Source organism: Sciurus carolinensis, chromosome 5 (genome assembly GCF_902686445.1).
Source record: "Sciurus carolinensis chromosome 5, mSciCar1.2, whole genome shotgun sequence".
Lineage (NCBI taxonomy): Eukaryota > Metazoa > Chordata > Mammalia > Rodentia > Sciuridae > Sciurus > Sciurus carolinensis.
Window position 1 is genome coordinate 145931449 of NC_062217.1, and position 15589 is coordinate 145947037.

At 40.1% G+C, this 15589-nt stretch overlaps 1 protein-coding gene across 13 annotated transcripts in view; it reads left to right on the forward strand.

Annotated features, from left to right (window-relative positions):
- Lcor (ligand dependent nuclear receptor corepressor) overlaps positions 1-13121 on the forward strand; it is a 127191-nt gene extending 114070 nt beyond the window's left edge. For all 13 annotated transcript variants that reach the window (XM_047553915.1, XM_047553917.1, XM_047553925.1 and 10 more), the window contains one exon: positions 7866-13121. In XM_047553915.1, coding sequence (XP_047409871.1) covers positions 7866-12180 — 4315 coding nt within the window. In that variant the 3' untranslated portion in view covers positions 12181-13121. The remainder of the gene's footprint in view (positions 1-7865) is intronic.
- The last annotated feature ends 2468 nt before the right edge of the window (positions 13122-15589 follow it).

The following is a 15589-nucleotide window of genomic DNA, read 5'->3' on the forward strand; positions in this document are numbered from 1 at the left end:
CATTGAAAATTTAATCTTTTCCCTTATTGTATGACACAAATGTTTCCTCTGCCCTTTTCAATTTCCTTGAGAAATGCTTTAGGAGTATTATTTTCACTACGTGGTAACTTACTTAGTTCATTCCTTACTTACTTAATCTCTGCAGTGAACTTTATGCACCAAAGCCACCAAGTTAAAAAGGATGGAGTCCTTGACCTAGAGGAGATTCACAGTCCAGTGGTGAAATAGTTATGGAAGCTATTAGCATACATCAGAAGTGCTCTTTTAATAAAAAATGGAAACAAACTATGAGAGTAGAGTAAGAACTATGTGATTGCCCTTAGGGGAAAGGCCCTAAGAAAGATGGAGTATAAGCAGTGGAGAGTTAATACAAGTTTTATGCAAAAAAAGTAACAAGATCACATCTGGGCTTTGGGAAGATGGCAGTTTTCAATAGTGTGAAGCAAACTTTAAAATGAGAGATTGGTGGCAGGGAGCTTTTAATATTGTATTTCCAAGAAATGTCAATCCATGTGGTTGAACTGGATAATATGTTGGAAGCAAGGGAAGTGATAGAATTAGTGATTAGGATTGAGGGAAAATAAATATCTGAATTTTGAGTATTTTCAGAGAGGGGTAGGTGTGGGATGATTATAAAGAACCATTCCTCAGAGCACTCCAGAGAGGTGGTAGACAATAAAATGCTTTGCAGATTGAGTATAGTAGCACACACCTGTAGTCCCAGCAACTAGGGAGGCTGAGACAGAATTGCTTGAGGCAAGGAGTTGGAGACCATCCTGGGTGACATAATGAGACCCTGTCTTTTTAAAAGTAAAATGAAATGTTTTGCTTATCCTTTCATTTTAAATTTTAAAAAACACATACTTCCTCTTTACTTCATCTAGTACTGATGAAGTGAACAATTGAGAAAAACTACTAAATCTTATATAAGATATCCTAGGAGTTATTTTTTAATGTTTAACATTTTACAAAGTGGTCTGAGTCCTGTAAATGATGATTAATTACTTGAGTGTTGTCATTGTGTCAGTTTTAAGTGATGTACTGTATAGCAAAAGTCTTTAAGTTTTAGGACACACCTAAGGTTTATATGGTTCTAAAATGTGAGGTTTCCAGAATGGAGACTAAGAACCTCAAGAAAACATGAGAAAAATTAGAAAAATCCCATAAAAATTATGAAAAATTCAAGATACTATGAAGTATCTGCTCGGTTAGATATTAATCTTTTAGTCTTCCTTTTACCCCAAAAGAAACTATTTGTCAGACACGTAAGTTTATTTCTTGAGGAAAAAACACTTGTGTTACTGAGCTCCATTAAATATTCTTGTGTTTTTGTTTTTGTTACCTCCCCATACCTCCTTTAGATTTAGATCCCACTGCACATACACTGTCCTGCAAAGTAGTGGTATGGATTTTCATTGCAGATTATGATTGTGATTACAAAAAACGTGCATAGCCATTGTTATGGGAACTGGTCCTGACACTTGCCTCTCACACTCCCGCTGTGGGGACACAACACCGCGTGGGAAAGGTCCCCAGTGCTGACTGCCTCCTGGCCTTTCAGCAGGTGTTACTTTCCCCTTATACCTTTAAAGGAGCATAATAGTACACGATGCATATTCTCTTGCTTGGGGAATGAGTCCCTTTGTATTCTGCTTAAGCAGTAGTATTTTTCTAGTCCCATAATTGCCATGGTCATTTAAACTGGAAACTAAAGGGCAGTTTTCCCAAAGAGCAACATAGATTTAATTCTCAACTGAGAATTAAATTAAAAAACAAAAACAAAATAACACAAAAATTCTAGCTGACTTGAACTCTCATGTAATACCTAAAATGGGAGTTGTATCTTTAACATATAGGCTTCTCTCATACCTGATTTCATTATAGTCTTACCGATAAGATGATAGAATTACAAACAAAATCAGTTTGGTTAAAACAAAAGAACTGGTCTGGGACTACAACTTAGTGGCAGAGCACTTGAGTAGCACATGTGAGGCACTGGGTTCACTCCTCAACAGCACATAAAAATAAAGGCATTCTGTCTGTCTACAACTAAAAAAAGAACAAAAGAACTTCCAGAAGTAAACAGTTTTTCGTAATTGTGTGTTTCGTGAGACCATTACATTCTTGGAGAGAAAAGAGGTATTGGACCATTTTGCTTAATGACTCCCTGCTGGACTTCTTACTCTCCAAGTAACTTTCTGATAGTTTGGCTCCCGGGATACATTTGCCTGAAGAGTGACCATGATAATCTCGATACAAAAATAGTTACATTTTTATTGTAATGTAATAAATTTTATATTCTGGTTAAAATAAAAGAGGTAAAATATAAAAGCCTTAAACTACTTCTATCATATTTAGGAGATCTATTCTGAATAATAACTTCTTGCAGGGATATTTAGCCCTAGATACAGAAAAGTTAGCAAACTGACCTCATGTCCAGTAAGCACCCTCACCTCTCCTTTTCCCCAGTTAAGAATACTAATTTGAGGGCTGGGGAGATAGCTCAAATGGTAGAGTGCTTGCCTCGCAAGCACAAGGCCCTGGGTTCAATCCCCAGCACCGCAAAAAAAAAAAAAAAAAAAAAAAAGAATACTAATTTGCAGTTGTTGAAAATCTTTGTTCTGCCCTGCTTTCAGTGATCTTGCTTAATAACACAGTAATCTCAGAAAGCTATGACAAAGGATTGCATGCCTTTTGTTTCAGATCAGTAGTTGTCAGCTATTGTTCATTCCCCCACACCTGAAAAAGACCATGCTGTCCTCAGCAGTGGTGTATTCCTGGAGTGGGACTTATACAGGGTGACAAAACATAACCTAGATTTGACCCCTACCTACATATCACATCCCCCATTATTCTGATCTTAGGAAGGGCTAATTCTCATCAGTTCTAATCTGAGAATTGTTTTTTCCTAACTAAATCTGTCTAGTTCTATCTAAATCCAAATTTAGATCATTTAGATTTCAACCATTTAGAAAACAGGTTTTAAAGTCCCGAGTAGCTTAGATTACAGGCATGCATCACTGCAGCTGTTTTAAGAGATCCCTTTCTCTTCTGTGACCTTATAAGCTTTATTTCTGGCTTTTCCATGTCACTTTTGCCTACCCTTTTACTGTTTCTCCTAACCATGGAAAGAAGATTTGGTTGTTCAGTGGTTTAGAAATACAGCTCTTCGTGGCTTTGTATAGAGTGAAAAAACATTTCCACATCCATTCCCACCTTCTCCACTATATATACACGGTTCTGTTACAGTATTCCTGGACTATCCCTGTGTCCAGTAAGGAAAACTGCAGATGTGCTTCCCAGATTAGAGGAGGAACTTCTCAGTGCACTGACCACATAGGAAAAAAAAGTAGAGAGCATTATTTCAGATCGTTGTCTGGCAAAAAATACAACTTGTATGTCTTGAAGCAGAGATTGGGTTTCCTTTAAAGAGTTAAGCCAAATTAATGTACCAGTCTGTGAGGTAGGCATCTGGAGACTGAACTCATGACCACATTGACAAAAGTTCTACCCTTGGGCTATGTCCCTTCTTATTTTTGTTTTTGTTTTTTTAATTTTAGGGTCTGTAAAGTACCCAGGCTGGGTTCAAACTTACTATCCTCCTGCCTGGGCCTTCTAAGTAGCTGGGATTTTTGGCATGCACTGCACGCTGCTTAATTTAGTGCTCTTAACTATAATCTACTCTGTCTAAACTTTGTCTCCCCTTCAGTGTTCTGGGTTTCTTTTTCTGCTACTAAGATTATCTCCCATCCAAATATCCTTCACTACTGATGTTGGTCTTGTTCAGTCAAGAATATTATTTAGGTCACCAGTGATGTTGATTTGCCCATCATCAGTCTTACTGGCAGGTTACCAGTAGGTATTAAAGAAAGTACCTGAATCCATCATTCTCAAGTTCTAGATTCTTAAACTTGTCAGTTCAGCTGTCTACCACATCTCTTCTCTACTTAATCTTTTACTTAACATAAGTGTGGACCATCCAACATTTATATTAACAACAGGAATGCTTTCCTTCAGGAATTTAAGTATTGCAATATTGACCAAATAGGTGAGTTCAACTGTGTCTAACCTCTGATCTAGAAAAACATCATTGAGTAAATCATTAAAGATAGGATTGTGAAACAACACATCATTCTTAAACTGTGCCTTTTAAAGTTTTTATGAATATTATCTTATCCTTTTACCACACCCTTCAGAATTAGGCATTGAACTGAAGATAGAAAGACAAGGTGGTCAAGGTCATGCAAGCCATTTCTTACCAAGGAGATAAACTCAGAACTCATTCACGTAGTTAGAAGTCGGGTTCCCTCTCTCTTTTATAGCTCTTCCTCCAATTTACCAATCCCTCTGATCTGAGTACACTTTAATAGTAGCGTTCAAGTTTTTCTGCTTGATAAATAATTCACTTAACTATTACAGCGTCCTCTTGTTGAGAAGAAATGTGAACTCACACAAGTGATTACATCTGTGAAGAATTTTTGTTCTTGTGAAGATTTAGTCAGGCATGAAGGACACAATACAATACAGACTATAATCACTGAACTAAAACATTGTGCTTCCCTGTAGATGGTGGTGAGGAAAAGATGCAGAACAGAAAATCACCTCTCTGGACTTCTCCTTACTCCAGAGAGTAAACTAAGTTAATGTGAGTGCTACACTTAGGCTTCACTAAAGACCTAAGGAAAAGTGAATAATTAAAAGCAAAGGTAAAGACCAGCTGTTTGACACTTAAGCAGAACTGGCTACCACCCATTTTTCTAAACCAAGAAAAAATAGTAAGAATTAAACTTCAGGAAGTTGAAGTTAACTTTAAAGTTTAAATTTTCAAAGGATAAAAAATTAAAATCCATCTAAACCTAGGACCTATTGAGAAAAACTTTAGGAAAAAAATCAAGGTAGAAAACTGCATAGTTTAGAAGCACAGCCAAAAGTGGTTTTATTACTATAGTTGTAAAGTTAACTGTTATAACAGGGCCCTTTAATGACACCTGGACAAAGGTTATCATTAATGTGAAGGTTCTCAGCAACAAGAGAAGCTCCCATTGGGCTAGTGCTTGTTTGTCCAGATGGCCCACCAGACATCTCAGATTCAGAACTTTAAGAACATCTCAACTCTGAACAGAACTCAGACACGTGCACATCTAACAACCACCATTTGCCAGGTGTGTCACTTGTGTTCCTGACTGAGTAAATGCTGCTGCCCAGGAAAAAAATGCAGGAAGCAACCTTGATGCCCCTTTTCTCTTGCTAGGGAAGAATAGGAAAATTTGAAATGTGGTCTTTACCTACACCCAAGCATTAGTCTGCTGCAGAATCTAAGACAAATTAAGTCAGTGAAAGATGAAAATTGTGGGATAAATGTACAAGACCCTGTATAAATGCCAGTGCACTGTGACTTAGGATTTCAGGAAAAGATATAATCAGTCCAGGGGGAATAGTCTTGAGCTGGCTAGTAATAACCTGGTAAGAGCAACTTGCTACTTGCTATGATGACTTGTGGTTCACCAGTATATTTTTCCCAATCTTCCATAGCAGGAAAACATGCAGAGAACTTTCATTGGTGATATTTTCTGTCAAGGAAGGTTGCCATTTCAGTTTTCATCTCCTAGGCTTCCACAAACCCCTGCTCTAAATGTCCCTTAAGGTTGACATAGGTAGTGGGTAGCCTGTGTTAACCTCTCTGACACTGTTCTTCAGTATCTGAATGCTGTACTGTGTTGTTCTAGGTTAGAGTTCAGTAGGTCTTAGTGTTCATATGTGTCTTAGTCAAAAAGACACTACCACCACTTGGCCATGAGACTTTGAAATACATACATACATATCTCTAGTTGTCTGTTGGGGGCTAGCTTGAGTCATGTTGCCACACTCATCACCTGATTGCGTGGCCCCTTAGAAAACCTTACTTTACCTTAGTTAAGAGTAATAAAATACTGAGGTATAATTAAATTATTGAAATATAGGACAGCAACTGATCCAGTCTCACAACCATAAAGGAGTTGAATGTCACCTGTGGATTTGTTGGTACTCAGTTTTTTATTCTATATGAGCATCATTTTAGAGGAAAATGCCTCTTTTCCTTCAGCTTTGTTCTTTCATTGGGTACATGCCTTGACTTCATTCATCTCCAGGCAGGTTAAACCCAAATACCAAAACGTGTTTCCAGAACATAAACACAGGCATAATACAGAAGATTTTTGCAAAGACTTGGGTCATGATTGTGTTTCTTGAACTGAGAAGAATCATTTTTCTCTCTCTCGATCCTCTCTCTCTCCTCAAGGAGATGTTATCATGCATCAGTTGAACACACATGTAATAAGCTGCCATTGGTTCTCTGCCATAGTTCATATACAGTCAAGTGATAGTTTTCTGTAGAATTACAATCCAGAGAAAGAGAAAGGAGATTAGAAAATCCGTATACTTCTAATAAAACTATTCCTGAAGCTCTCATTCAGAGCCATTTATTTTTACTTTAATTACCATTCTAGCACTTGGGATACAGTTTCTCAGCTAGAATGTAGAAATACACACTTACTAAAGGTAGAAGTGAGGCTGCTGACATTCGCTCTGTCATATTCCAAATCATTGGATCATTCTGTCTTCATGGACTATGTAAAACCTGGACATCTAGAAGCACAGGCAGCTAGCTCCATGTGTGCAGCATTACTTGGAGTATCTGAAGTCCATTGTCTTCCTTTCTCAGTACCCCCACTGTCTTGGGATAAACTCTAAGAGTTCATCCTAGATGACTTAGGAGGAAAATGCTTGAAAGGGATTCTTTAATGTAGAGTGACTTCTTGTGGGTGACTGTAAAATGTTTAGCAAAAGGCTAGGAGATATGTATAATAGGTGGAATTGTGTGAGGAACAGTCCTGTTACCTTGCATTGACAGAGCTTTATAGCTCACAATGCAATTTCACATCTGTTTCCTCACTTGAAGGCTAGAAATCAGGACTTGATTGTCATTCCACTGTTTAACATACCTGAAATGTAAAATTATTGGTTTTTCTTCATCCATGACCCAGGAAAGGGATTAAAGGATTCCACCATTGCTTAATAATTGTCCAACCAATTAGTTTTGCGGAGTGATGATTTTAAAACTATTAATTTCTCTAAGTACTTCCAAACTAAGATTTTTGATATAGTGTGTATAAATTTTTGTCAAGAGTTGTAGATTTAATGATTATTTAACAGGAGTACCTAGGCCTATGGCAAAAGTACAGCATGAGTGTCCTTTATCCAAAATGCTTGGGACCAGAAGAGTTTTGGATTTTAGATAGTTTTAGATTTTGGAATATTTGCATATATTTGAGCTATCTTAGGATTGGGACCCAAGTCTAAACAGAATCATTTGTTTCATGTAATACCATATATACATAGCCTGATGGTAATCTTGTACAGCATTCTTAATAATTTTGTACATAAAATATAGTTTCATGGTGTAGAATTTTCTATATGCTCTGTCACATCAGCACTCAAAAAGTTTTGTATTTTGGAGTGTTTCCAACTTTTGGATTAGGGATGCTCAACCTGTATATGCTGACCAAGTGAAGCTAATAGTGTGATCAGTTATTTTTTTGAAAAGAATTTTATTTTCAATATTTCTTCTCTTATGATTAAAAAAAATCTCAATTGTCACTTAAAATTATAAAATATGTTGTCCCTTAAAAACTGAGACTATTACAGGCTGACCTTGTAATTAGGTAAATACTCTTTATGGAATCATACAAAAGTACATGGTGGACTTTGAAGCCATTTTGTTTTCTCTTTGTACTCTCTTTACAATATGAGTAGTATCTGGTGAATTTTATAATGTAAAAATGGTGCTTTGGAAAATACTAATTGATTCTTTCTCTTTGTCCATCTAGTGAGAACTCAACAGAAACACTAGCAGTAGATTCTAACAATCAGTCCAAGTCCCCACTGGAGAAGTTTATGGTCAAACTGTGCACTCATCACCAGAAGCAATTCATTCGTGTTCTGAGTGACCTGTACACTGAATCTCAGCCAGGCACCGAGGACCTGCCACCTTTGGATTCTGGAGAAATGGATGCATCCACTTGCAACGCTGGCTGTGCCCAGCTAAGCAGCAGCAATAGGGAAAAGGAAGCTATGTGTCTTGATAGGAAGTCTCCTACTTCTGTAGATTTTTTCGTAGACTCATCAGGCTCTCACAGCTCTCTGTATATGACAGAACAGACCCTGAAGGAACCTCCTCCTGAGACAAACTCTGTAGATGGAAGAGAGAATGCCTTGACTGTTGTCCAGAAAGATTCCTCTGAACTTCTAGGCACTCAATCTAATTCTGGCAGTTCAACAGACAGTTCTACTCCGGGATACCTCACTGTGTCTAATTCTTCCTCATTGAACTTCCACCACATCTCTAAAAGCTTAGAGGGGCAAACCACTGGAAAGGAGCAAGACACAAATATGAAATCATGTGAGGATGGTAAAGACCATATGCAGAGTTCAGCTTTAGTGGAAAGTCTACTTGCAGTAAAAGTGGCAGCTGAGAATAGTGAGGAGGGCAATAGCTATGTTGTTTCTCAAAGAAATTCGTTCAAAGCTTTATCAGAAGAGACATGGGACTCAGGGTTTATGGGGAACTCATCTAGAACTGCCGACAAAGAGAATGCTTTACAGTGTGGCTCAAAAACACCTTTGCGCCAGGATTTAGAGGCAAATGAACAAGATGCAAGGCCAAAGCAAGAGAACCATCTTCACTCACTAGGAAGAAATAAGGTGGGTTACCATTCACATCCCAGTGACAAGGGCCAGTTTGATCATTCCAAAGATGGTTGGTTAGCCTCCAGCCCCATGCCAGCTATACACAAAGCACCTAATGGACATTCACGAACCAAGATGATATCAACCTCCATCAAGACAGCTCGGAAAAGTAAAAGGGCCTCAGGGTTGAGGATAAATGATTATGATAACCAGTGTGATGTTGTTTATATCAGTCAACCAATAACAGAATGCCACTTTGAGAATCAAAGATCCATATTGTCTTCTCGTAAAACAGCCAGAAAGAGTACTCGAGGATACTTTTTCAATGGTGATTGTTGTGAGCTGCCAACTGTTCGCACATTGGCCAGAAATTTACACTCCCAGGAAAAAGCGAGCTGCTCACTGCTGGCATCAGAGGCAGTGGTGACACCCAGGCAGGCCCTTACAGTTTCAGCCCCTAGGCACACAGTAGATTTGCAGCTTCCCAGACAAGACTATCCTGAAGGACCTAGTAAAGAAATAACCTCCTTCAAGGTGAGAGGTGGAGACTCTTCATCTGTGAAAGAGTCTCAAGAGCCTGAGGTTTGTCCCATGATGAGTGAACTGAATCCCAGCAGCTCCTCTAGACCAGGGGAGATGACAGCCTCCAACCTGGTGTGTCCTGTGCCTGCTCAGCTCCCTGAAGAGGATGTGCCCGAAGACAGCACTGCAGTCTCAGCTCCCACAGCAAGCATGGTGTCTCCCTCTGAACAAGATCAACAACCAGTTGCTCTGCCGCATGCAGAGGAGCCAAGTGTACTCCAGGACTGCCACCTGGGTCCCACGACTGAAAGCATTTCTGGGGGAGGTAGTGAAGAAATCCTTTCTAGGCCTCTGTCTTCTCCTGAGGTGGTCAGTAGAGAAGAAAGTCCTCTGTGCTCAGAAGATCAAAGTCCCCCTGTGGAGGTGGAGCCTCCCCTGAGTCTGGCACATACTGAACACAACCACAGTGCTGAGGCTGGGACTGGAGACACTTTGGAACTAGATACCAACTCACCCCAGAAGGCAGGTGGCACTTGTACTGAGGCAAGCCCTGGTGAAACTGAGGAAGGTGAGGCAGCATGTGTTACAGGGCAAGAGGGAGAGAACAGTGATATAAAATGCTCTTCAGAAAAAGATATGTGTGATCCAAACATTGACTCACCAGAAGAGAATCTGGATAAGAAGAAAAAAGGCAAAAAATTTCCTGAGGCCTCTGATAGATGCCTAAGAAGTCAGCTTTCAGATTCTTCCTCTGCTGATAGGTACCTAAGAAATCAAAGTTCAGACTCTTCCTCTTGTCCTGAGATCAAGGTTTCTAAAAATCCTGGTGTAAAGCGTTCTAAAAAAGAAGGGTACCTTGGTAGGATAACACCTGAGGACTTTGCATCAGATAGTTTCCATATAGAAGCTCTAGAGGATACTGAAAACCTGAATGTCAGTGATTGTCCCTCTGAGAACGATGCTGAGCAGGAGGGTGAAGGAAGTGGGATTGTCACAAGGCAGACTTTTAAAAACATGCTGGCAAAAGACATCAAGAAGGAAGAAGGGGAGATTTTCCCCAGCAGTGATCCCATAACCACAGTTGACCAGCCACTGTCTGGAGAGAGACTGGAAATCTATGTGCAGTCTAAGGTGGGTGAGAAAAATGGTCTTGTTCCCTCTGAAAATATTCCTTGTAAGGAGGGCGTGGAGCAATCAGAAGAGAGACCAGGACACTTTCCTACCCAGGATGTGGAGGAGGGTGAGAGTGAGGTAGACAGTGAGGACACCCAGCATAAAGAGGATGCTAGCCATGCCCCAGTTAGCTCAATTGGAACATCAGGTGGTCAGAGTGGTGAGGATGCTGGGCCACACAGGGTACCAAGGCCTAAAAGATTGACCTCTTCAGCATATAATCTAAGACATGCTCATTCTCTGGACTCCTTGGATACTACGAAAGTGACTTTGGAAAAGGAAGCTACACAAGTAAAACCAATGCCAAAGGAAAATGAAGCTTCCGAGAGCACTGACCCCTTAGATGAGGAGGATGTGGACACAGTGGTGGATGAACAGCCCAAGTTTGTGGAATGGTGTGCTGAGGAGGAGAACCAGGAGCTCATTGCCAACTTCAACGCCCAGTACATGAAAGTGCAGAAGGGCTGGATCCAGCTAGAGAAAGAAGCACAGCCAACACCACGAGCCAGGAACAAGTCAGATAAACTGAAGGAGATATGGAAAAGCAAGAAAAGGTCCCGGAAATGTAGGGGTTCCTTGGAGGTTCAGAAGTTTTCTCCTGTTCAGATGCTCTTTATGACAAACTTTAAATTATCCAATGTTTGTAAGTGGTTCTTAGAGACAACTGAAACACGGTCTCTGGTAATTGTAAAGAAACTCAATACTCGTCTTCCGGGAGACATCCCCCCTGTCAAGCATCCTCTTCAGAAGTACTCTCCTTCTGGCCTGTATCCTAGTTCACTGCAAGCTGAACGCTTGAAAAAACACTTAAAGAAATTTCCTGGAGCTACTCCTGCTAGGAATAATTGGAAAACACAGAAGCTCTGGGCTAAGTTTCGAGAGAATCCTGACCAAGTGGAGACAGAGGATGGCAGTGATGTCAGCCTCAACCCTAATTCTGAAGATAGTACAGAGGAAGTCAAGGAAGATAGAAGTAGCCATCCTCCCACAAACCTGCCTACTCCAGCCAGTACCCGGATCCTTAGAAAGTATTCTAATATTCGAGGAAAACTCAGAGCCCAGCAACGACTGATCAAGAATGAGAAAATGGAAAGTCCTCTAGGTGTGGCTGCGGAAAGTAAGCAGAGTCGGAAGAGTGTGTGCATCAACCCTCTGATGTCCCCCAAGCTCGCCCTCCAGGTGCATGCAGATGGATTTCCCCTTAAGCCCAAGAGTACTGAAGGAATGAAGAGAAGGAAAGGAAAGCAGGCATCTGAGGTCTTGCTTAAAGCTGAAGCTCAGAATAAACGCAAGAGAGCAGAAAGCAGCAGCACCCAGGACAGTAAGGACAAGGGGCCAGTGATAAGGGCCAGCAAAGAAAAGCATGTTGAAGGGCCTTCCAAAACTCCTGCCAAGAAGCCAGCTGCAAGGGACAAAATCAGCCAACTGCCCAAAAAGATGTCCTTGAAAGAGAACAAAATGAAGATCCCTAAAAAATCCTCTGGGAAGAGCTGCCCTCCCTCCAGGAAAGAAAAGGAGAATACCAACAAAAGACCTACCCAGCCCATTGCCTCAGAAGCACTGACAAAATCTACAAAGCAAAAGGGGGCAGGTGAGTCCTCTTCTAGGCCCCAGAAAGCTGCAAACAGGAAGCCAAGCAGTGGGAAGACTCGGGCCAGACCCTTGAAAAGCCCAGAGAACAGTGCGGCCCAGAGAAAGAGAAAGCTCAAGACAAAGCTGGACTCTTCCCACAGCAAACGGAGGCGACTGGAGGCAAAGTGATGGAAGGATGGCAGCCAAGGGGGAGACTGTTCTGTAGAAGTAACCTTTTATTTTGCATTAACTATATCTGCTTTTATAAGCTTGTCAAGCCTTTTGAATTATGAATAGTGGAGAACACCACAATTTGAGATGTCAAAAAAATACGTCTCAGGTGGAGAAGAGAACTTGCAGAGTCCTTCTCTGAGGCTGAGTAAGGGAAGTTATATATTTTATTCTGGTTGTTCCTAGGGTTTTAAACTTGGAACCAAGCAATTTTCGTTTTTAAAAGTACAGTGCCTTATTTATCCTTTTTGTTTTTAAATTTACAAAAGCTAAAAAGCTGATCTATGTGATTAAAGGCTTGTATTTTATACTTGATGCACAAGCACTTGTACTGTAGCCGAGAAGACCACCATCATGCACATGAAAGGAGCTTCAGCAGCCACCTGCAGTGGCTATCCCTGCAGGCACCCTCTTTGCAAACCACAGCAGTGACTTCCCTCTCTGTTTTGTTTTTTGGTTTTGTTTTGTTTAAGTGATGTTTGAAAGCTAAACCAAATCATTATTATGGTATGTGGAGAATGCAGAGGATTTATAATTATTATAAAAGATTACTATTTCTATTATCCTCTTTTTAAAAATCATATTCATTGTTGATCACTCCTTTCACCTTTGTTTTGGGGTTTTTTGTTTGTTTAGTTGTTTTTGTTTTGTTTTGTTTTATTTTTTAGTCATTTGAGAATTTGTTCTCTAAATTATGTGCCCTTGGGACTAAAGGTGTGTCACAAGTGTAAATTTTGGTTTTTGAATTCTAAAGGTTATTTGCATTTCCAAACTGTATTCTGATTCTTAGCATACTCTTCTTCATTTTTGACTTTGCAAGCTTACTAGCATGCTAACATGGTTTTCCTTCTGTTTTGGCAAAAAAAAAAAAAAAAAAAAAAAGGATTTTTAAAAATATTGTAACTGTAATTTGACAATTAGGATGAGAGTGACTATTCTTATTTCCCTTCTTACCCAGAATACTTCCTTGTTCAGAGAAAGCCAAAATGTCATTTCCAGTAATAGGAAAGTTTGTGTGTGTGAGCATGTGTATCCAGGTGCATTTGCATGTGGTTATTAACTGCAAATGTCTCCTGATCCCAGTTTTACAGTAAAATTCTTTCTTCTTTGTGCAGTGTGTCCATGAGCTGAATAATTAGCACAAGCCAGATGGTTTTAAAGTGACCTAGGTCTCCATGCACATCCCTAATACCACAGTGGCACCAGACTGAGAGAGATGTGATTAGCACAGTTATGTAGAGGTCAGAGCACCCTGGCAGCTGGAAGCAGCTGCCCAAGCATCTCAGTGGTTCTACACCCCTTGTGCCCAGAGCTAAGGTTCAGCTGAGTTGCTCTGGAGTGGATGTCCATTCATGTTAGCACCATCCTGGGGGTTAAATGCTTGTAGTGTTCTTCCTCCCTGTGCCATGTCATTCTCTGTTCCATGACTCAGAAGTGAGAGCTATAATATTTGTAATTGATGTTGTTTAACTCTCCCCAGTGAAGCCCGAGATGGGCCTATTGGCTTTACTCAGTGCTTGTGACATTGATCTCTCATAACACAGTATGTACTTGACATTTCCTTTGGGCCACCAACGAAACAGGCTGGGTTGCTTAAGCCTCAGTCAGCTTCTTTAACCTGTTTTGTCACCAAAATAGGCTTGTATGGATAACTGCTGCCCTTGAGTACTAAAAAATTTTCCAGGTCTCTTTAGATAAACCCAGATGAACTTTTTTTTTACTTTTTTACTTTTGTTCATTCAAATCATGATAAAACAGGTTATATGCCCATTCTACTAAAGGTTTGCTGAATATAATGGAAACTTCTGATGATGGGATAGGACTGGAGAGAAGCATGTGATTCATGAGAAATAGAGAGTTGTATTGAATTTCATAGAAAATTAAGCTTGCTGTCTTCAATGAAGCCTTCCCCCAACCCCCACTTGGCCCTTCAAGAGCTACCTGTATTAATGAAACTGTGGAGTGTGTATGCTGGCAGCCCTATCTCAGCACTAAGTTGCACAAAAGCATTACTATGTTTTGAATACATTCATTTCATCTTAAAAATGGTTTTAAGGTTTAAAAAATATCTTTTTGTATAGTTGTCACTGGATATTGTTTTTTGTGGTGACTTAAACAGCTGATGTTTGCCAATGTCAGGTGTGCTGATTCCTGTACATAAGAGGTGCCCCTTGGCTGCTTATAGACTACCTTGTAAGGTGCTTGGATTAGGTGAGGGAGAGGAGTGAGGTAGTAAGTTGATGGAACTTTGCCAGTTCCAAGTTTAATTCATTCCATTACTTTTCTAAGTTCTTTTTTTTTTTTTTTTTTTTTAAAGCTCACTTTAAGATAATAACTTTCTCTCATTTTAGGCTGTATTTGAGGAAGTAAAGTTACACACTTTACAATGCAATGGATCATCTTTAAAATCAACTCATCTTTCATAGTTGTAACTACACTTAGACTGAGATACTACACAATCAGGACACTTAAAAGTTTAGAATTTTTCATATTTGTTGAATCTGATTTTTGTTAATTCAGTTAGTTTCGCTAATAAAAGAAAGAAAACAAAAACAAAACTTGAGGGCCAACTCTGGAAGACCCTTTATACCTACAGCAGATTCTTGAAAAGCTCTCCCAGGTATCTCCAAGCCCAGGCTTGGTCTTGACTCCAGTCTCCCCTTGTTTGCCCTCCTCTGCAGAGACTTTCCTATAGCCATTTTTGACTTGCCACCAGATGTAAAGGCAGTCTGTCCCACATTCTGAACCCCAAATCTGAAAGGAATTCTACTTCTAGGCCTACCCTCGGTGAAGTGACTGTCCCAGTGCTGAAGTTGAAAACTAGAGGACTGTAATCCCTCTGAGTTTCTGGTGGGAACTGAAAGTGAAACTACCATAGCCTCCTCAAAGCTGGATCCTCTCCAGATCATCCTCTATCCCATGAGGCTCCCTGGGTGTAGGCTGCCCCCTCAGTTGGGTCCAGAGCCTTGCCCCTAGCACTTTCTGAGACTTCCTGCATGGGAGTGTTACTTGCATCTATTAATCAGCAGTTCCTAGCCCCTGAAATTCCTTATTAAAGACTTCTATACAACCTTCCCTAAGACAGTGGGTTTCATGCCTTGTCGTTCCTGTGATGTTACAGAGAAAAGAGGTATCCGTAGTCATCCCTTTCATATGTGATACTTTCTTATGGGATTCTCTGCTCATCACATATTATAGGTGAATTTCTCACTGTTCAGATCGGTGAGCAGTAAAAGGCATAACTTCAAGACAACTGCTTTGAATTGAGGTTTGGCCTCTTTCCCACCTTGTGATAGATTCCATTCTGTGATGAGGGTAGAAGCTGTCTCTTATGGACAGCATTCCTATTGATTAGTGGACCTGAGAG